This window comes from Tiliqua scincoides, chromosome 4, assembly GCF_035046505.1.
Source record: "Tiliqua scincoides isolate rTilSci1 chromosome 4, rTilSci1.hap2, whole genome shotgun sequence".
Lineage (NCBI taxonomy): Eukaryota > Metazoa > Chordata > Lepidosauria > Squamata > Scincidae > Tiliqua > Tiliqua scincoides.
The window spans coordinates 59708373-59731281 of record NC_089824.1 but is presented as its reverse complement, the minus strand read 5'-3'; the positions used below and the strand labels follow the sequence as shown (position 1 = coordinate 59731281).

General features: G+C 41.3%; 1 protein-coding gene across 2 annotated transcripts in view; it reads right to left on the bottom strand.

The window, feature by feature from the left end:
- Positions 1-610: 610 nt before the first annotated feature.
- Positions 611-22909, bottom strand: part of MTCL1 (microtubule crosslinking factor 1) — a 122664-nt gene continuing 100365 nt past the window's right edge. For both annotated transcript variants that reach the window (XM_066623570.1, XM_066623569.1), the window contains 4 exons: positions 21753-22049; positions 15146-15177; positions 13004-14558; positions 611-1760 (listed from right to left, as the gene is read on the bottom strand). In XM_066623570.1, coding sequence (XP_066479667.1) covers positions 1581-1760; positions 13004-14558; positions 15146-15177; positions 21753-22049 — 2064 coding nt within the window. In that variant the 3' untranslated portion in view covers positions 611-1580. The remainder of the gene's footprint in view (positions 1761-13003; positions 14559-15145; positions 15178-21752; positions 22050-22909) is intronic.

Genomic DNA, 22909 nt, shown 5'->3' with positions numbered 1-22909 from the left:
TGCTTTGCTGTTTACGTATAACCTCTAGCATCTAGTCTCTTAACTCTAACCTATTGGACTGATTATTTGAGTTCACCGGAGCCCTTTTTGGAATGGGTGGATTTGGGAACTGGTGGTCCAATGAGCTGGCTCAAAGGCAAGGTCTTTGTTTATCGATCATTCAAGGACAAAGGGAAAGAAAAACAACAGCAAAGCAGAAATAGCTCCCCCGCAATGGCTTGGCAGTCCTTTCAGGGTGCTGACCCACTATGGGAGGGGAGGAAGTCAAAAACAGGTAAAAAAAATAGAAGAAAACAAAGAATTTTCTTAACAACTTCCATAAGCTTTTTCACATGAGTTTGCCACTGAGTGTATACAAGCAAGGCTTACAAAAGAGTAAATATAAAACAAAGCATGGAGAACACTGTATAGCCTGACACAGTTTGACTACATATTCATCTGTCTTGGTACATATCCATTTGTTCATTTCATAGTCTTCAGTTTTATTAAAGAAGCTTACTAGCTTGAATGTGGGAGGAAGGAATGGGGAGTACAAGTTTAGGAATAACAACTTCAAAGTGATCTGGGAATTTGTAAATACTGAGTTTATTTCCACATCACATGGTCTCAAACAGACTCTTAAAACAAGACCAGTTACAGTTTAATATGCCCAGAGTTTTCAGTGCTTTCCCTAAAACAAGGGAAGTTCTCAATAAACACTGTACAGTCAGTTGAACTGCTTTAACAATGATTTAAAAATTGTTTTTTTGTACAATCGATGCAAGATACCAACATTAAAAGTACAGTACAGATAAATTCACAACAATATTACAGTGAAAGGGATCGAGATACATTGATGTGACAGTGCGAGTACAGTAGCAATATGTACATGCACTAAAGTGCTAGGAACCTAAAGACATGCAAATCTTTTTGTGTGTGTAATGTACAGCTCACTTCATTAAGACTGTCTGAGGCTTCCCCCTCTTTCTAAACATTTCATATTCCCTGTATTCCCCTCTATTTGTTTAAGACAACTCTAGTCAACTAGTTAAATGGCTTTCTTCACTACTTAAAATTTGCCGCTTCAGACATGCTAAAGCACCTTTATGAATTTTCTTTCCAAAATGGTAACCAGCAGAATAAAATTAGGAGTCTTATTTTGATCTAAAAATAAACAGAAAATCAGCGGACACAACCCAAACCTTAACAGTGCAAATATAACAGAAGGCAGTCAGTAGTCAGAGAGCAAGAGAGAGAAACACATTCAATTTCCCTTGAAACACAATGTATGCTTTGTTTAAAACCATACTTATATCTGTGTATCTTATTAGACCTTTTTAGATAATATACTGTGTGTAGAAAAGATGGAGGCAAAAATAGTTTTCTGAGCTATGAAAAAAATAAGTTATTACAGGCACATTAACTGTTTCGTTCTAGAAACATCTCTGTTTCACAGGTTGTACACTAAGCAGCTGCGTTCTAGGACATTCTTTGAACTCTGGAACTTGAGCTCTCCTCGCTGACAAGAGACTGGCCATGGTAATTGGTGCTACTATGCAAAAGACAGTGAATTATTCGGTGATAATTCATGTGGGCCTGCATCACTGTTTTGAATCCTCCAACAGTAGCTCCGTGCTTCCATATTCCTCCCCAATTAACTGAGATTGTGAGGCAGTAGGGGAATGTGAGGCCCATCGGGAAGGTGGGCGCCGATTCGCTGGTCTCTCTGGTCGGGAGAAGCAGGATTCTAGGGATGGAGCTAGTGCGGAACAAGGTAGTTCCTTTGTTGTAAAAAAGAAAAGGAACAAAAGGAACAAAATTACTATTTCATATACTGCTCAGTTAAATACACAAAGAGAAAACTTTGTAATTTGGGCAGCACATTCATTTTTATCAACAGGACTTATTTTGCCTGTAACCAGTGGAGAGAAATATGAAAGAATTAGGAGAGTTTAAAGGAATAGGCATATCTAGCAAATGTACACTCACTGATATAGAACTGAGGTAAGGAAAGGATGCAAAAAGGTAAGACTTAATGGGGAATTAGCAGGACCTGAATTGGTGTCTATCATTTCTCTATAAAGTGGGGCTGAGGGCTCAATTCAAAGAGCAACATGAGATTGTGGACCCTCACCCGCACTTTTTAACACAAACTTGGATATTTTGGAGGGTTTTTTTTAGTAGCAGTTATCTTTGGTTACTCACTGTAAGATAAGTTAGCATTTGGGAATGAAACATAAGTAGAGCAAGGTTCAAGCACCCTTCCAACCTGGCTCTGCTGCATGTGTCGCTATCACATTCAGCTTGGTCCTATATATCTGCATATTAGTCCAGTAGAAAACTACTGCATACTCTGTTACTTGAATATGTTGTATTTATTATTGTTCTTCAACTTCATTGCAGGTTCAACTAAAGTGCACTATCAGAAGTGGATCCCTTATCTCAAACAAAACCTAAGTACATATAATATATTCTCAACAATGCTAGATGTTGTATTTGATAGTGCATTAACAACTGGCCAGGCTCATTCAAAGCATGTTATCATCAAAAGAATGAGACTCTATTTAGCGGAAGAATGCTCAGATTTGAACTGATATGTTTTCTCAGGATACTACTAGATTTAAAAGTATTTTGGACTAACAGAACAAAATCCCAGACTTCATTAGGCAAACTGACTGACCTGAAAAGTAAACTGTATTCTTTGATATACAGCAGTAAAGCACTCCCTTTTTATTCTTTCCAAGCAGCACCAGTTAGTGCCAGCCTGAACATTTTGGGACTTGTGATTAAAAAAGTTAGTCACCCCTTACTTTGGTCCCCATAGTGCTTGCCTGTAATTCTTTTTTTGGGGGGGGGGGGTAAATACAGATAGTTATAAAAGTTGGACACTGACAAGTGGTGTCACTTTTGGAATCTACCACCTAAGTGGAACTGCTCCAGTTTGTTTCATGGCAATGCCAGTCCTGGCTACAGCCCAGTTATCACATCAAACTACAACTCAGGCCTATTAAGAGGAAAAGTTGAAGGCTGGCAAACTAAACTTCACAGAACTGTACTGCCACTGTACAAGCACATTCAGAGGGCCTTCTTGCATTTAGAAGAGACAGCCTTTCATTGTGTGATGTTTCACACTGGTAGTTTATTTTTATTTCCAGATTGATCTTGACTGCGAGCAATTACAGACTTTCCACTGAATTGACAATTTTGCACACTGTTCATGCTGAAGTGATTAAGTACAGAAATGTTAAGCTGTCAACACAAATATCCGAAATCTCTCAGCTTTTCACTGTGCACCTTTAGAAAATCTAACAACAAAAAAGTGTGAAGTGTTAACAGAGAGAAGAGCAATGTACACACTAAGTACATCATCACTATACAGGTGAGAAAGTGATATGCAAATTACACTAGAAGAAAAATAAACTGTACATTGGCAATATACAAAGTTGGGTTATATATATATCAAATAGGAAGAGTTATGAAATGATAAGAGTCAATAAAGACACAATTAAATGGAGTGAAGAATTCACCATGCACATGGAGCAAAGGAGGTGAAACACTGGAGGAAACTGAGTTTGAAAATGTGATATGAAGCAGACAAACAGGTACTGAGGTATCTTGAACAATCAAGAACTGAGATACAGACAGATCACCACAAAATGAATGCCCTGGAGTGAAGAGAGAGGGGTTGCACTGATAGCATTGTCCTCAAGCTATCCTGGGGAGCAAGTCCCTCTACCATACAGAGGCAGGGACCAGTTGTGTGGCTGAAAGTGCAGTAGAAAGCCCATGTACATTATGTGCATACTCTGGGTAGCATCCAGAATAACGCATCCACGAATGGAAGTCTACTCTATGAAGCTTCCCTGGAGAATAGAAAGGAGAATTCTGTCCAAAAAAACTGTACTTTCTGCTCGCCTTTGCACCAGTGCCACAACCTTTCCATTCTCAGAAGCAGCTTGCATTCATGCAGTGTGCTTCTGTTCATACAAACTTTACTCTTGAGGCTACCCTTTATGTTTTGTAAAAATGCCAAAAATTCATCTAATGTATGCTTAATCTGCTTCACATCAAAACACCCTAGAAAAAATGTTACCCTTCAAGATCAAGCTAAATGTGTCATTGTTGGCGAGATACACAATATGCTAGAAACTGCAACTGTGTGAAAACTTAGGGAGACTCCTGTCAGCTGCTGTCCAGAAAGACAAGATGGTGCTTTTCTAGGCTTAATTACATATGCAGTTTGATTTTATTTTGTTTAACACCTGTCTTGCTTTTGGTTTCTCTGACTTATTCTTCCTTAACAGAATGTGAATAAACTTTACAGCCAAACCTGTTTTCTCAAAGGTCTTTCTCCAATTTCACTCAACTTTTTATCATTACCTGCCAGCTGGCTTCAAGAGAAGGCAGAATTAGGCCCACATTTTCTCTGCAATGTGCATCAACATATAACTTATGTGACATAAGTGCACTCCAATTATACTGAAATTGGTTAAACCTTCTTTCAGTGGAAAAAGATTGTTAAGTTCATTACTGGAAGAAGGTGTCGATTGTCAATGGTTTTTATATGTACAATTGTTGGAAAGATTTAAGGTAAATAAAAAGATATATGGTTTTGAAGAGAGAGAAACCCAACTAGAAATACAATTAGGTGAGGATGAAATTCAGATCATAGCCAAAATGTATAAATGGTTATTGACAATTGAGACAGAAGATGAACAGGTTAAAGAACGTATGATCCAATGGGTGAAAAATGTGGGGCATGATACCTTAATGGAACAATGGGAAAGACTATGGACCAAACATTTGAAATTGACCTTAAATATGAATATTAAAGAAAATTTCTGTAAAAGGATAATAGGTGGTACATGATGTCTAGTAAACTTGCAAAAATGTATGAAAATGTGCCAAACAGATGTTGAAAATGCAAAAAACAAGAAGGTTCATTTTATCAGATGTGGTGGACATGGGAAAAAGCAAAAGAATATTGGTATCAGGTGAATACTCAGATGAAGCAGTAAATATACAAATGAAAAGTAAAATATACAAATGAAAGTAAATATACAAATGAAACCAGAAGCCTTTTATTGGGATTGACAGAGGAATGTGTGGAGAAAAATGTTGAAACTTTATTTTTATATATGACTAGTGCAACAAAAATACTCTTCACACAACAATGGAAGGTATCAGAAGTACCTGCGGTAGTGAAGAAAAATTTTGGACTTAGCAGAAATGGACAGACTGACTACCTTGCTTAAAAGAAAAATCAGTAATTTCTTTTGTAGAAAATTGGAAACCACTCATTGACTTTCTGTATATGAAGGGGAAAAAGAGATAATGATTTGTGGATTTGAGGAATAATAGTGGAAACAAACTTAATTATAGAGAAAAATTTTTTAACCATGACAAGTATAAAAAATTATGACGGCGATTGGAATTATGTAATCTGAAGTACAGAATGTAAAGAGTAGGGATATAAGTAAATAGGACATATTGCTTCATACTCACTATACTTTATCTTTAGATAGTTTATGTATTGTTTCTTTATTATTAATTTGGAAAGAAAATTTTTTTTAAAAAAGAAAAAGATTGTTAAGTTCTTGCCATACTTTAAATCTGTAGCTTTAAATCTGTAGCTTAGTGTATGCCTTACATCAGACAAGCTGAATTTGCTTCACTACATCCAGTATAACTGGACACTGAACCATGTCACAAACAAGTAATGCCTAGCAGCTGACTTTAGGATGCTATTCAGTGCACAATAAGCACATTTCTGACAGAGGGCTGATTCATGCTTCATGGAGCAGATGTTTGCGGGCCTGCTGATGAATATCACTGAGTGTGAATGGGTGGCAAATGTTTGCAACACATGAGGACACATACCAGGGAGACATAATTGACTCTGGCTCTTTGTCTGTGTTCACTCCATGTTGAAAGACACACAACACACATTCACAGTGTTTGCAGAATCACAGCATAAACGTGCCTGCTGAATCAAGTCTGAATTACACCATACTGGCTAAATATATGGTTTCTTTTGTGTGTCAGAATGAATATTAGCCTTACTTATACACTGATTTTCTCAAACACGTGAAATGAGGAATATTATGCTTAAAAAGACAAGTTCAAAGAACTGGGTATTTTGGCAGGGGGAGAACCCTCCAAGCGTGCTTTACTATTGAATGAAATCATTACGAGTTGGGTAAAATTAAATTAAATTTAAACATTTACTCTTTCTTCGTTGTTTGGTTTGAACTATGTAAACAGGCTATACCAATTCAATACTTACTAGTTTCTTCTATACCAAACAACTTTGCTCTGTAAAACAATAAGCAGTTAGCAGGATCATAGCAATCAGTTAAATGCTGCTTAGAATGCATATAAATGTACATACAAAACAGGATTAGCCACAGTTTTTTCCTTTTCTGCCTTTTCACCACCCTCACAATGCCTATGGCAGATGCATGGTTAATGATTTGAATGCTAATTCGGTAATCTCTCCTTCTATTTCCATGTACTTAAAGATACACCAACTGCTTTTTCAATTCTAAAGTGCAGCATGTGTATTTGTGCAGCTCATTCCTATGCAAACTGTTAGAAAATATAAATAACGTTAGAACAGATGAAAAACTCCAGGAGAGTAAAGCTAGATTTGCAACATGCCTAGTTCTAGCCAATCAGTGCTGTGTACAGTTGGCTTCTGTGCTGTAAGTACACAAAATTGGTTTCCCCAGAGCTTGATCCTGCACAAAAGTTTATACACTTGAATGAAATGCAGCGAAAGTGGTTCCTCAGTGGTCACACCTCACATTTTGTATGTACATATATATCCTTAGAACAGGTATTGACAGGATTGCTGAGACTCTCATCATGGGGAGTTCTCTTCCCTTTTTTCCTTTCCATCTGAGGTGAAAAGAATGAGTCATCCAATGAAAACTTGGTGATAACTAGGCTATCATATGATAATGGCAGTTTCTCCATGAACAGTATGACAATCTGAATCCATCCTTCATGCTGTACAAATTGGGCACGCAGAAATCTTGCCATTTTACTTTCAGCCACTTGACTGCTGGGGCTTTACTGAATTGGCTGAAGTTGCCACAGCACAAGCGGAGAATTGTGCTGCAGTAGTTAAAGCAAGCCCTAATTCTGGAAGGTGAACAAAGACAAGTGGCTTTCTCCCATTGTGCTGGAAACCACAAATTATGTTACTATGTATCATTAATGAGTATGATAAAAGCATGGAGCATGATAAAAAACCAAAACATCTGTTTAAAACTGCACTGTGGCATGATGAGCAGAATCTTAAACCTAGCAAATTGGCACAAAAACTAATTTGGGTCAACTGAATTTCATGGACTGAACCTGGTTTAAGGGAGAATATGTTGGCTTAAATGATCTGAGGGTCACCATTTGAATATGTTTAATGGGGAATATTTTAAGACTCTAATGTCTCCTAATGTATTTGGAATCCAGTGGCAATTCATGCTAATCACAAGAAATGTGGTCATTTCTTCAGTGCACACTTTCCCAGCAAATAAAGGTTTATTTTTGAAAGGAAATAAAAGACACGATTTCTGGAAACAAAGGTAGAAAGGACTTACAGCAGTGAGGCAGGCAGGGTTAGGGTCCCCAAGGGGCAGTTAGTAAGACAGTTTGGTTCTGGACATAGACAGACAGAGGGAAAAAAAGAGAGGAAGTAGGTTGGAAAGAATATTTAAACCAGAGATTTGTAGTCAGCATTGAAGAGGTCTCCAGATTTCACAGCTAGCATTTATTACGTTACAGCCTTCCTTGGATAGGCTACGTGAAAAAGGCAGTAAACTACTAATATCACCTTTAGAAAGCAAATGAAGAGGATTCCCACATCAGTGTAGCTTTATTTTATACATGGGCATGGTCTTAAAGGGTGTAATTTAGTTAAGAATGTGTTCCCACCTGTTCCAAAGTCAGAATCACGGATTTCAAGTATGAGAGAGCTGCTGTTTATTAAAATATTTTTTAAAAGACTAGGAATGGTTCATGTTGCTAGAGCTGTATATGCAAGCTTGGGAGGGAAGGCTGGGATATGAATTTGATATTTTGTCTTTACCTCTTGGCTCTGTATAGGAAGAGACAAAAAGACAAGGCAAAGAAAGCACTCTGATTCCATCTTTTATTTCTCTTGAGCATGTTGTCAGCAAAGACTGCATAACAACAGTAGCAAGACTTTTGCTATTAGGAACAGAATATAAGCGGGGGGTGGGGAACAACCCAGCAGCTAGTCACTAGACTTGAAGGATGTCCTCCTGCCCAGCCTCCGGAATGACAGTAATGGCTGAGCTACACAAAGTCACTGCCAGCCCAAGGAAAATAATTTGTGTGTTGCTTTGCATGTGGTCAGAGACATGGACTTGTCTGGAATTGGGGTCTGCAAATGCCATGACATAGAACTCAGGTTGCAGTTTAGCAAAATGACAGATCGGGTGCTCATAAAATAGTTTCTTGCAGATACAAATTCAGCTTACAGCCCCAGGACAGGTTAAAACAAATTTTGAAACAATCATTACTATGTATTTTGTGTGTGTATACGCAATGCACATATGCATGAAGATGCACAAAAGGATTCGATCTTTTAACAAGACTTGCAGATGTCCTCATTGAAAATTCAATTAAAACAAGAGCAAGAAGCATAAATGAAATAGCACCAAGCTACTAACTGGCATCCCAAGCAGGTGTACAAAATCAGTAATACATCATGCCAAGAGTCCTTCAATATGATCATACTGGCTGATTACAGATAGGTAAGTGAGGAACTGACATGACGCTTTACTTTGCTTGCCGTTTTAGAAGAGGCTCAGCCTCCAAGCTTGAGCAAAAATGCAATTGGATTTAGAAATCTAAATGATAGTCACCTCCGAAGCTTATCTGCTCTGGGTGATCACTCCAAAAACCCTGCTTATTAGTACCACATTTTTTAAGTTATGACTTTAAAGTTCAGCTTTTCAAAGTTCATCATGCCTTTCATGAGTATACACATTTGAGGAGAATACAAGATACTAAAGTTCTATGAATGTATCTCATGCAATTGGGCAATTATCTCTTTGCGAACCTGTCCACGACTACAAGCTGCCGTGACCCCCACACTGGCCAGGCTGCGACCCCCTGCCTGTCTTCAGGAGGCCCAGGGAGGCTGTGCGCAGCCTTAGTATTACTATGAAAATTCAATTCAACAATATTCAAGCATATCTAGTCAGTTGATGTACAATTGCTTCCCTCTTGAAATTATCCATCCATAAGGTGATATAACAAGAATTACCATTTTAATAACATGACTAGCAAGGCTCTGCTTTTAAAAAATTTTTTTGAATGTTTATGTAAATATTGTTTATGACAATATTTCTATTATCTGATCTCTTCTGAATACAACAAAGCATTATTAAACATCTAGCAGAACAGAATTTTCATGTTGTATTGGAGATACTAATCATGTTATCGTTTTAAAATAACTTGAGTTGACAGCCTTAAAATTAACGTTTGCAAACAGGTATGCTGAACCTATTTTAAATGTTTACAATAAACATCCACTCAAAAGCCACCTTGTATTTGTTTTAACATGGAAAGGCAGGGTAGATGTTATTGAAAGAAATAAACAAGATAGCAACATCACCTGGCTCCAAAACAAGACCATAAGTAATTCAGAATGCAAGTGCATATACTACACACGTGCAAATGCAGCATGAGTTACCATGAAATGCCCCTCGGGCAGTAGTTCCCAATTTTTTTTCACTTGCATACCCCTTGGTAGCTCATTTCCATAAACTGTACCCATCATACTAGCAAAATGTTTGTGATTAATATAGTTGCTGTTATTTCAAATTTATATATTTTCAACTGCTGATCTATATCTGATAATACTTGGAGAGACAACCAGAAACTAGCAGTTGCTGGGGCTTTCACAGCCAGCTAGCTGCCTTCCTTCCTGCCTTGCCAGCCCCACAAGGCATTCTAATACAGACCTCCCTTTTTCCATCATTATTCCATTCTTTTTTGAGTACCCCTAAAGGTCCTGGCAAGAACACCTGAGGGTACATGTACCCCAGGTTGGGAACCACTGCCCTAGAAAGTTCATGTTTGTGTTGGAATCTGTTCCCAGAATTTGATCTAGGTCTACTCCTATACACAGGACCAAAATATCAAGAGAGAACCTTCCTAACTAATGACCATCTTACATGTGACACTCAGCAAACAACATTTATTTAGAGGAAAAACTGTTTAATGTACTCTTGCCAAGGTAGTAATCACATTTCTATTTGCTGCTATGCTCAAACAATGTAAGCATGGTACATTGTGTGCATGGCCGCCCGGGGGGGGGGGGATGGGAACATCATGAGTGGATCAGACCAAACAGCAATTCAGTACCAGATCAGGCTACTGACAGACACTGTGGAATACCTTGGAGGTTTCAAAACATCACCAAAAGAAATGCTGGGATGCATTTTGTACAATGTATCGTTTTCTACACCTTTCCCATCTTCTAAGGCCCTGTGAAAAGTGTCTCCATCCAGGAAATGAATGTGTAGCAATAGCTCTAAGGAACTAAACTTGTAGTTGTACAAATATACTTTCTAGTACTAATATCACCTGTGTATCTGGCTGTAATATCCAAACTGTTAAGCAATTCAACGCCTAGCACTACACAACACAGCTTCCTTCTCTGCTTCATTGTTGGGGATTAACATCTTGACTATTTTTCCTTAGTCTGCTACACACAGAAGAGTTGAATGCAACCTTCTTTTGCTTATTTACTTTAAAAAAAATAAAAATATAAAAAATTCCATTAACAAATTTGTCCAGTAGGAGAAATTCTTTCATCTTACATTGTGAAACACTTTGAATAGTAAAAAAAAAAATACAGCATGCATGCCTTGAGCTACCGCTTCCAGTTCTTTTCAGTCTTGTCTGCAGGAAATGTAAATATGCTCTACAGGAAGATGCAAATTCATTCATCTTCCTCTGGGTTATGTCAGTTAGTTTGGGGATACAAGCACAGGTTTCTCAAAATTTTTCTCTTAAGATTTCTCAAACTGTGGGTTGGGACCCACTAGGTGAGTTGCGAGCCAATTTCAGGTGGGTTCCCAGTCATTTCAATGTTTTATTTTTAATATTAGACTTGATGCTACTGTGGTATGTGATGGCATTTGGGGAAATGTTATAGATCTATACTTTTAACAGGCTAATATGTATATCATTTTAACAATGACAGTCAATTGGACTTTCTCCTGGATAAGTGTGGGTAGGATTGCAGCCCAGGATTGCAGCCCAGCCATGCATTAAAAATTTTCTCACTTGGGCAGAAGGTCTGGTCTAGAGGGTAGAGCCTCCGTCTGCCTGAAGATAACATCCACAAGGTCGCCAGTTCGAGGCCACCGGCACCATGCGACCTTGGAGCAGCTGACAAGCTGAAGTTGAGCAATTCCATCTGCTCTGAGCGTGGGAGGATGGAGGCCAGAATGTGAAGCCAGATCGGAATGAAACACTTTGAATGTAGTCGTTCTTGAAAGAAAGAACCTTCTTTGAAATTGTAAAAATCCCTATTTAATAGGGATTCAATAAAGCCTGCCTATGTAAACCGCCTTGAATAAAGTCTTGAATAAAGACCAAGAAAGGCGGAATATAAACACCTGTTGTTGCTGTTATTATTATTATTATTATTATTATTATTGATGACGTCACTTAGGGTCGTGACATCACTTCCAGTGAATCCTGACACACTCTCATTCTAAAATGTGGGTCTTGGTGCTAAAGATAAAAGAACCACTGCTCTAGATCATCTGTAGCAGTTCTTGCCTCTCACTGTATGGAATCAACACAGTAATATCCGAATACAATGGTATGAACTTTAAACTTCTGCCAATTCAAATTCTTCAGTCATTCTGAGCTTGGGTAATATAGTCATGCCTTGGCATCAGCAGGGGTTCTGTTGCTGGAACCCCCGCAGATCGCTGAAACAAACAGATAATGAAATCCTTGGGTCAGGCACCCTGTAATCTTCCAAACCCAACCAGAGCTGTGCTCCAGTTGTGTCGGGAGGGCATGTCCAGAGATGGGTACTTCTGCTTATCTTCAAGGGGAATGCAGCCACAAGCCATGGTGTGAAGAGTGGGTTAGGGAGGAGCTGCTCCCACTTGACTGCCTGCCAATCCCCAGGGAAGCTAGGAGGGTAAGAGCTACAAGCCTCAGTGGGTAGGGGGTGGGATAGGGAGGAACTCTGCCCATCTGTCACTTAGCCAAGACACCAGTAAGTTGGGATTGACAGCAACTGAGGGGAGGTGCCAAGTGTGTGCTAGTGTGCATGCAAAAGAAAGGCTCAAACAGAACACTTGCCCGAGGGCCCAGAGCATCCTGGTGCTGCAAGCTGGAATAATAGGGCACAAGATTTTTGGAACTGACAGCTGGCTAATTCCAAAGAAATTTTTAGTGAAATATCCACAGTTTCATCAAGTTATAATAAAAATTCTTAAAACGAATATAGCGCCTTCTGAGTACGCAGAGCACTTCACATGTATGACCTTGATGTTTTCCTTACAATAATCCTGTTTTATTATCCATATATTGGAGCTTGAGAGGAAGTGACTTGCCTAAGGCCACCTAGTGAGAAGACATTCCTGTAGGAATCACACATTAGATGAAGGTTTAAAATCACTGGGTATTATCAAAACTGTTCTCTTTCAAATATAATACAATGAAACCTTAATACAGACATCTCATGGCTTGATCCACTGACAAGCTGCAGGCATTTTAGGATTCCAACCTGTGGACTAAGGGGATATCCATTATATACATATATCATGTCTTCCAAAACATGTACAGCGAACAGGAACCTGTTGTATTCACGTTTGCCTGGAATCCACAGTCTCTTTACATACAGATATCATACAGTTAACTTGCTTTTGATTGAAATGAATTTATATCCATTTTAAATCAGTGCTCCCAAATCTGATTAATATATCATCTACAACATTTACTATACGATAAAACTCATTACCTCAATGGGCCCTGGTTCAACTCTGACTATTTCTCCTGTGCTGTTCTCACTGCTAAGACTGGGAGGGCTGGGTGAAGCTAGCCTTTTTTCTTCCTTTAAGGCATGCTCCATAAGTTTCTTGTTCAGGATTCTGGCAGCATTTTCTGTAAGGGTATATCCTGGAGGAGCAGATAAGTCCTGCCTGATACTTGTTGTCTCGGTTCCTTCATCCTTTTGTAGCTCTATACTCAAACGGAGGGGACTAGGTGATCTGCCACGAATATTCATGCACTCGTCCTGCATAGGCCCCAGTTCTGACCTTGGTTCTGCCGACCTTGATCGGCTGCTCGACTTGGAGGATTTTTGGAGCGTATCATAAACCACAGGGGTATGGTCAATTATATTGAATAAACTGGAGAGGCCATCGTTGATTGTAGTATGAACCGGACTCTCCCGTGTAGTGGTTGATCTGGCCCAAGCAGATTCACTGAATCCTTTTTGAGGTGTGCTTGGTAAATTCCGGTTATTTGGCTGATCTGTTTTGGAAAAGGCTTTCTTTTGTAATTTTGGGGACCCATATTTGGGAGAACAACATGTGCGTTCAAATTTGGCCTGGACCTTTTCAATAGCAGGAGCCAACTGTCTGCTTCTTAAGCTTCTTGATGGTGAAGATATAGGTGTGGAGCCACCCTTTGGTGTCAGACACTTGTGCGGACTGCTGGTGATACTGCGCAAAGTTTCTGTCTGCAAGCCCACACTGATAGTTTGAGTGGTCTGTGTCCCCATAGTTCTCATTCCATTAGTCTGACAAGCTGTGTCTTTGAACTGGAGCTCTGTTGAGTTTGAACGTATTGCATTTCTGACAGAGAAAGCTACCTCTTTCATGTCATCACTCATATTTTTAGACATCTCCAGGTTGTGCAAGGATGAGGTAAAACCGACAGTAGTGCAAACAGGACGCTCAATGGGACGAAGACCACTTTCCAGGAAATCATTACGATGTCTGGAGAGATCAAAAGACCATTGCCCAAACACTTCTGAAGAAGCACCTTTTGTCTCACCCATGTTCCCTTTTGTTTTGGTCACAGGAAACAAAAAATCTGGCTCAGACTGGCTTTTCCCTTCATTGCTAGTTACCACTGTGTTATCAAATCTGCGGACAACAGGTGGACTATGAAAGACCCTAACTCCCATTTTTTCTGTAGCAACATGACTTCTCAGTAGCGGTTTCTGGCAGTGCTCTGGGCTGGTCATGGTATTGGTTGTCAGAGTAACAGTGGTGGGGAGGTACCATGAAGATGGTTGGAATGGATCTGGACCTAAATTATTTCCGGCCTTCCCAATCTCTGTCCTCTCTGCCCATGTATCTGTAGGCCTTTCTGCTGCTCCACCATGGTTTCTGGTAGTGCTATAATCCCAATTTTTGTTGAACTCCTCAATGTATTTCAGATCATCAGGAGATAAAGGAGGTGTTATCTCCTCCTTGCTGCTGGAGGAAGGCAGAGACTTTTCAGGAAGAAAAGGAGAAATATCCATCAAGCGCTTGAACTCTGACATAGAGGAAACTGACATTGCCCTGAAGAAAGGAATGCACTATATTAAATTACCTGCATGAAATTAATTTCACTATTAATACAATTGCAAATTCTGCCAATGTCATTGCTCATTAAGATAATGAAATTATTAATTGCTGTCCTAATTTCAATGCTGAAAATTTACAAATGTGAAAGATATGTTTAGAAGGCATCTCAGTGGTTTTTTGGCTGCAGAATGACCTATTGATCCAATATATGAAGAACAATATATTTGACTTATTTTCTAATGTGCATGGTAAAAGGAAAGAACTCACATTCCTATGAACCATGAAGTGAGGGGATAGCAATGCTGTGATAGACATGGGAATGCATACTGATTAAATCAGGCTGAATTGTGACTGAAGGAAGTTTGGTAAAAGACATTTAAGAATACGATAAAGTGAATGATCTCCTACACAGATCACTGATGGATTCAGAAAACAGAAAATAATATAATATACTATTATATATCCATAATATATAACCTTCTAGACAAATTTAATACTATTTATTAGACCTTCTTGATTCTAATGATGTATGAACTGGACTAAAACATTTTCTGTGCTTTGCTTTTTACTTCTTTACTCACCTTTGAAGATTTCCTTTGTGCATTTCTTCTTCCTGAAAGTAACATTAATAGTTAATTTTGACCTTGCATACATGCCTGTGGGTTGCATTTTCATTAATTTTATGCAATTCCTCAGAATTCTTGAAAATCCTTTGAAGAACACACTTGACTTCTTTCACACTTATATGTGGCTAATTAGAGGAATTTTTTCCTTATATGCATAAACATAAATAATTCCTAGTTGAATAAGCTAGGATAAAGAAGGCACTTTTGCATTACTAACAAGAGATGTATAGAGTAATCAGACAATAGTTTCTTTTTAAAATAATGATGTGATCATAAAAATAACCAGACAATATCTGCATGTATGAATTTGCTTTTCTGTGTGACTTAGGGCGCAATCCTAACCCCTTATGTCGGCACTGACATAAGGGCAATGCAGCTCTGAGGTAAGGGAACAAACATTCCCTTACTTTGAGGAGGCCTCCGTGAGTGACACCCAACTGCAGGATGCAGCACACGTCCCATTGGCACAGCTATGCCAGTGCTGGAAAGCACTGACATAAGGGGTTAGGATTGCGCCCTATGTGTGATATTGGTAACCTAGTTGGTGCTGATAACAGAGATAAACATCTATTCATTTTGCACATTCTTTTCATTAGAAATTCACCAAATATCCACGACTGGCATCAGCTGAAACACATTAAGCTATTGCTATTAAATGTGAGGGCAGACTATTACTTTCTTCATATGGGACATACCATAAAGATTCTTCATAGGATCTCAATGTTGTCATAGTAACTATCTACTCCAGTCATAATCACCATGACTTCTAGAAATTAATACTTTATTGATAAGTTTTTTCAGAATTAAAAAAAACACCAACTTTAGTGTCCTAGTAAAATATGCAAACTATAAACTGTTACACACACACTCTTTCCCAAACACGTGTTTGACTTCATCTTGGCTTCAGAGCCAGGCAGCTCTCCCTGAAATATGAAAAGGGGTGAGATTTTGCTGGCTCCCAAGGGAAGGTCCCTCTGTGGTTGATTAAATCTGTGTACTTGAGATCTGACAATAATTGCCCAACTGGGTAGTTCTTTTCAGACTCTGGCCAGGAAGTCTCCCAATCTGAACCTGAGGTAACACACCCTGCCACAGGTATTTTTCAGGAGGAATCCCCTAGATGGGCCATAAAGCTCCTTTTGTGTCCTCCTGGAAAAACTCAATCAGGGCCAGGAAGCTCAGAAAAGAAGCTCCCCAAACTCCTTTGTTCAGTCAAAAATTCCTTTGTACTATAATTTCCCTGCTCTGGAAGCAGATTTGAGGGGGAGTTGGTCACTTCAGAAGTAAACAAATTGGGGGTTTCTGGTTCACTTCAGAAGCAAGCAGTTGAAGGACAGCTTTCTCTTTCTCCCTACTAAGAACCTGGGAACTTCACAGCTCTGTTTTGCTGCTCAGGAAGAACTTTGCACTCAAGCATACTAGAATAGGTGGTCTCCTCTCCCCTTCTGATCTTCACAGCAGTTTCTCTCTCTCTCTCTCCCCCTCCCTTCCCCAAAACATTCAGTCACCTTTCCAACTAAGAAGAAGAGGAGGTGGAAAAATGGAGAATAGCAGCATTGGTTCCTGGTTCCTGCTGTCCAAACACAGCTATTTGCAGGTATTTCACTCTCTTACCATTTGTAAGCTCTGTAACTGACCTGAAATTAAATGCCTTTTTCTTGTTATATTTCTTCAATAAACTCCTTCTTTGAAAAGTTGTCTTGTGGTTACTGTTAGCCTAATTTTGTGGGACTTTGAGATTGTTTTGCACCGCTCATCCATTCAACAATCCTAAACCCTGTCACACTGCTAGATTTGACCTCTTGCTTGCTAATTTCTTCAATTTTAGTTGTTTGTGTATGTGTACATGACATGTATAGGATACACATGTACATGTGAAGGAGCAGTGTTGGCAACAAAATGGCAACGAACACACACTCAGTAACAACAAACTCAATCGCCATTAAAGGCAAATTCAGCATGATTTTCACCTATGATGAACTAAAATAAAACATAAGTGGTATACATACAGACAACCAGATCAGATGATACTATTTGCCTTAGTCTTTTCCTGCTGCACAGTGCAGGACCAAGATTGCAACTCCATCCTGTCAGATGCCCCTGCTTGAGTGTAAGACTTAATTAGGACAAATGTATGAAAAACATACTAAATGAGGGAAACTGATCACAGTTTCCCCTGGGGGCTGGGGCTAAGAATAGGCCCTCAGTTTGGCTGTACTTGTCGTAAGAGGCGACTAAACAGCCACCGGGTAGATGGGACTCGTCAGCCTAGGAAGGCAGCTCATCTAAGAGAAGGAAACTCTGACCTCAAACCTCCACTGCCTTGTGGCTACATCCAGTTCTGGAAAAGGCTTCAGGAGTCAACCTCGAGGCAAAATCAGGAGCCGGAGTCCCTTAGGCAGTTCATGGCTGAACACAGTCACGTTCTGGCAACTCCTGCGACGCCGCTGGAACCAACCGTATTGGCTTCTGCCTTTCCATTGGACCATTCCAGCGACGTGGAGAGGGGGGATTTGCTGCATGGGTAACAGCCTATCCTCCATACCTTCTTTACCCAGGCTTCGCGCACTGGAGAGGACACTCCAACTTCGCCATACGGCGTCGGCACAACACGGGAAGCAGCAGTTTACCGGTTATAAGTCTTTGCTCGATTGGCGTAGAGCATGACGCCAGGGGCTGCTTCCGACGGTGGGAGAGATCATTGCATCTCAATGGGCAGCTACCGCCCGCCTTAAGCTGGGCAGTCCCCAGCCAGTAAGGTGTTGCCTCGCCACGGTCCGTTAACCTCATGGGGTGCGTGGGGTTTAGGGTGAAAACCGACAAGCGGATCGACAACTCTGCACCATGCAACAGAGAACAGAAAACTACTGCCCTAAAGCTGGGCACCTGGAACGTTAGGACAATGACACCTGGCTTCTCTGATGACCTGCAAGAAATAGACGACGCACGCAAAACAGCTGTCATCGACATAGAGCTGAGCAGACTGCAGATGGACATCGTCGCCCTTCAAGAGACTAGGCTGCCAGATTCCGGATCTGTCAAGGAGAGAAATTTCTCGTTTTTCTGGCAGGGAAAACCACCAAACGAAACCAGGGAACATGGCGTTGGCTTTGCGGTCAGAAATACCCTGCTGAAATCCATCATCCCACCTACTGTGGGAAGTGAAAGAATTTTGTCCCTGCAGCTCCAGTCATCAGCAGGACCTATCACTCTCATCAGTGCTTATGCACCGACTCTGTCGTCTCCAGCAGAAGCCAAAGACAAATTCTATGATGACCTGGCCACCACTGTCAAGAAAATCCCTGTAAAAGAGCCATTGTTCATCCTCGGCGATTTCAATGCTAGAGTTGGTGCTGATAACAGTTCATGGCCCACTTGCTTAGGTCAGTTTGGCACTGGGAGGATGAACGAAAATGGCCAACGCCTGCTAGAGTTTTGCTGTCATCACGGTCTCTGTGTCAGCAACACGTTCTTCAACACAAAGCCCCAACATAGAGTCTCTTGGAGACATCCAAGATCAAAGCACTGGCACCAGCTCGACCTGATCCTCACCAGACGCTCCAGCCTTCCCAGCATCAAGATCACACGCAGTTATCATGGTGCTGCCTGCGACACTGACCACTCCCTGGTGTGCAGCAGAGTGAAACTGCAAACAAAGCGACTGTATCACACGAAAAAGGAAGGAAGACCTCGCATTGATACCAGCAAGACCCGGGATCAGAGAAAAGTGGAGGAATTTGCACAAGCGCTTGAGGAATCTCTTCCAGGCCCGGCCGACGCAAACGCATCCAACAGATGGGAACATTTCAAGAATACCGTTTACAACACCGCCTTGTCCATATTCGGCAAGAAGACCAACAAGGCGGCAGACTGGTTTGAAGCCCACTCTGAGGAGTTGACACCAGTCATTGAGGAAAAGAGGAGAGCTCAAGCAGCATACAAGGCTTGTCCCAGTGAGCGCAACCTGCAGGTCCTCCGAACTGCTCGCAGCAAAGTCCAACAGACTGCCAGGAGATGTGCTAACGACTACTGGCTCCAGCTCTGTTCCGAGATACAGATAGCAGCTGACACGGGCAACATCAAGGGGATGTATGATGGTATCAAGCAGGCCCTAGGTCCAACACAGAAGAAAATTGCCCCTCTGAAGTCTGCCACAGGCGAGGTCATCCAGGATCGGGCGCAGCAGATGGAACGCTGGGTGCAGCACTACTCTGAGCTATATTCCAGAGAAAATGTAGTCACCGAAGAAGCACTGAACAACATTGAGTGCCTGCCTGTGCTGGAAGAGCTTGACAGTGAACCAACCCTAGAAGAACTTCACGTGGCCCTGGATTCCCTTGCCTTTGGCAAGGCACCTGGAAAAGACAGCATCCCTGCTGAAGTCCTAAAATGCTGCAAAGAGATCATCGTCACTGAGCTGCATGAAATCCTCTGTCTCTGCTGGAGAGAAGGTGGAGTACCTCAAGACATGAGGGATGCAAACATCATCACGCTGTACAAGAACAAAGGTGACAGGGGTGACTGCAACAACTACCGCGGCATCTCTCTCCTTAGCGTTGTAGGAAAGCTGTTTGCCCGAGTTGTACTAAAGAGGCTCCAGGTACTTGCAGAGAGCGTCTATCCAGAATCGCAGTGTGGATTCCGAGCCAACAGGTCCACCACTGATATGGTATTCTCCCTTAGACAACTGCAGGAGAAATGCAGGGAACAACGACAGCCACTCTTTATAGCCTTCATAGATCTCACAAAGGCTTTCGACCTGGTCAGCAGAGACGGCCTCTTCAAGATTCTCCCCAAGATTGGATGTCCACCCAGGCTCCTCAGCATCATCAGATCTTTCCACAAGGACATGAAGGGCACTGTTGTCTTCGATGGCTCCACATCAGACCCTTTTGACATCCGAAGCGGAGTGAAGCAGGGCTGTGTTCTTGCACCAACCTTGTTTGGGATTTTCTTCGCTGTCCTGCTGAAGCAGGCCTTTGGAACTGCAACAGAAGGCATCTATCTCCGGACCAGATCAGACGGAAAGCTCTTCAACCTCTCCAGACTGAGAGCAAAATCCAAAGTCCAGCTGAAATGTCTGCGTGACTTCCTCTTTGCCGACGATGCAGCTGTCACTACCCACTCTGCCAAAGATCTCCAGCAGCTCATGGATCGTTTTAGCAAGGCCTGCCAAGATTTTGGACTAACAATCAGCCTGAAGAAAACACAGGTCATGGTTCAGGATGTGGACTCACCTCCCTGCATTACAATCTCTGAGCATGAACTGGAGGTTGTCCATGACTTTGTGTACCTTGGCTCAACGATCTCCGACACTCATTCTCTCGATACCGAGCTAAACAAGCGCATCGGTAAAGCAGCTACCACGTTTTCCAGACTCACAAAGAGAGTCTGGTCCAACAAGAAGCTGACGGAACATACCAAGATCCAGGTCTACAGAGCTTGCGTCCTGAGTACACTTCTGTACTGCAGCGAGTCATGGACTCTTCGCTCACAACAGGAGAGGAAACTGAGCGCTTTCCACATGCGCTGCCTCCGACGCATCCTCGGCATCACCTGGCAGGACAAAGTTCCAAACAACACAGTCCTGGAACGTGCTGGAATCCCTAGCATGTATTCACTGCTGAAACAGAGACGCCTGCGTTGGCTTGGTCATGTCGTGAGAATGGATGATGGCCGGATCCCAAAGGATCTCCTCTATGGAGAACTCGTGCAAGGAAAGCGCCCTACAGGTAGACCACAGCTGCGATACAAGGACATCTGCAAGAGGGATCTGAAGGCCTTAGGGATGGACCTCAACAAGTGGGAAACCCTGGCCTCTGAGCGGCCCGCTTGGAGGCAGGCTGTGCAGCATGGCCTTTCCCAGTTTGAAGAGACACTTTGCCAACAGTCTGAGGCTAAGAGGCAAAGAAGGAAGGCCCATAGCCAGGGAGACAGACCAGGGACAGACTGCACTTGCTCCCGGTGTGGAAGGGATTGTCACTCCCGGATTGGCCTTTTCAGCCACACTAGACGCTGTGCCAGAACCACCTTTCAGAGCGCGATACCATAGTCTTTCGAGACTGAAGGTTGCCAATACAATGATCACAGTTTTCAGCCCTGCACATGTCAGATTTTTCACAGATAGGCCCCATTCAAACATTATGTCAGAGTGCAGATATCCAGCAGGACAGAAAAGTGTGATCTACTTTTCCACATCCAGAAAAGACTGGGGGGAAAGCAATCTGATCCAGAATTGGTTATTTCATTTTAAATTAATATTTCTGTATAATATTTTATAGTTACACTACAATCAAAGACAAAAACAAAGATAAAAAGTGCCTTGTTTAAACAGAAATGGGAGGGGGAAGAGGAGGTGGGAAAATGGGGAATAGCAGCATTGGTTCCTGGTTATCTCTGTGGACAGTGTTTGCATTTGATCTGAATTCATAATCAGTGACAAATACAAAAATCGAGCTTTGTCAGTGAATTACTGTAAATTGTGTTGTGATGAAACCTTCTTCCACAGAAAAGTAGAGATACTTTACACTTTAACAGTCAGTTTGAAGAATGAGGAACATACCTCATTCACACCAGTCAAGAACCTTTCCCTTTCTAATTTCTGAGGTTGTGGTTCATCAGAATCATCAGGAGATTCCAGAGACAATGTGTCTAGAAAGAGGTTTTCTGTGGCAGTACACCTGTCACTTTCCTTCAGCTTAGACAGTGATCGATCTTCAAATTGCATGGTGTCCGAATCAGAGTAGGATCTTGACCCCACTGGAAGAGGCACATGATGGTTCCCTTGATTTGAAAATGAACGAAGGTTGGTTTCTTTCGAGTCACAAATGATGTTGTCTCCTTTTTGCAGATTTACTTTCTGAAGATGACAAAGAAATATACTCATAAATGAAATTGATGCAGAGGAACATATGCATGCTGAGTGGGCAAAAGGGCACCTTTCTAAGTGGTTGCTCTATTATACAGCACTTAACAGGGGGATAGCTATGACCCCTATTCATCCCAGTATACCATCTTTTCCAGTAGCTCTTTGCAGGCAACATCCCCTCTGTTTTTTTTAATTACAATTGTGAGCACATTTGGCACAGGGAACAACCTTCTCTCTCTTTTCTTATATAAACCACTTGCAAACTTGTTTGTTGAAAAGTGCTATATAAATATTATCATCACCATCATCATCGAGGTTCACAATGGCAGAAAGTAAGGACTGGTTTGGATAACACTGCACAGCCACCAGCCCAACTGCATGAAAAGGGATTGCGGCAGAGACATGCATGCACACATGCACACATGCCCTCTTTGTGACTGGATGGGCTTGAAGAATCAAGTTGAACCAGTCCTGTGTTATATTGCCTCCCTCAATATCTTATTCGTAGTTTTCTGTTACTTTACATCACATCCCTTAAGATTTTTATTACTTGTATAAAACTAATTTACGGTTCTTATATGCATATACTCATATATTCCATTGACTTCAATAGAACTTACTCTCAGATAAAAGTATATAGGATTGCAACCATTAATGATGGTATTGGTGGTATCCCTCCACAAAAGGCAGAAAAATTGGTTCCAAGACTAAAACTGACCCCCAAGGTCAGTCTGTCCATGCAGTGCTATGAAAGGATTGCAAAGAATGTCTGTGAACTCACAAGTCCCCAGCCCACCCATCTGCTGCCCTCTCCAACTTGCCATTTTGGTTGGTGCTACAATCAACTTCTG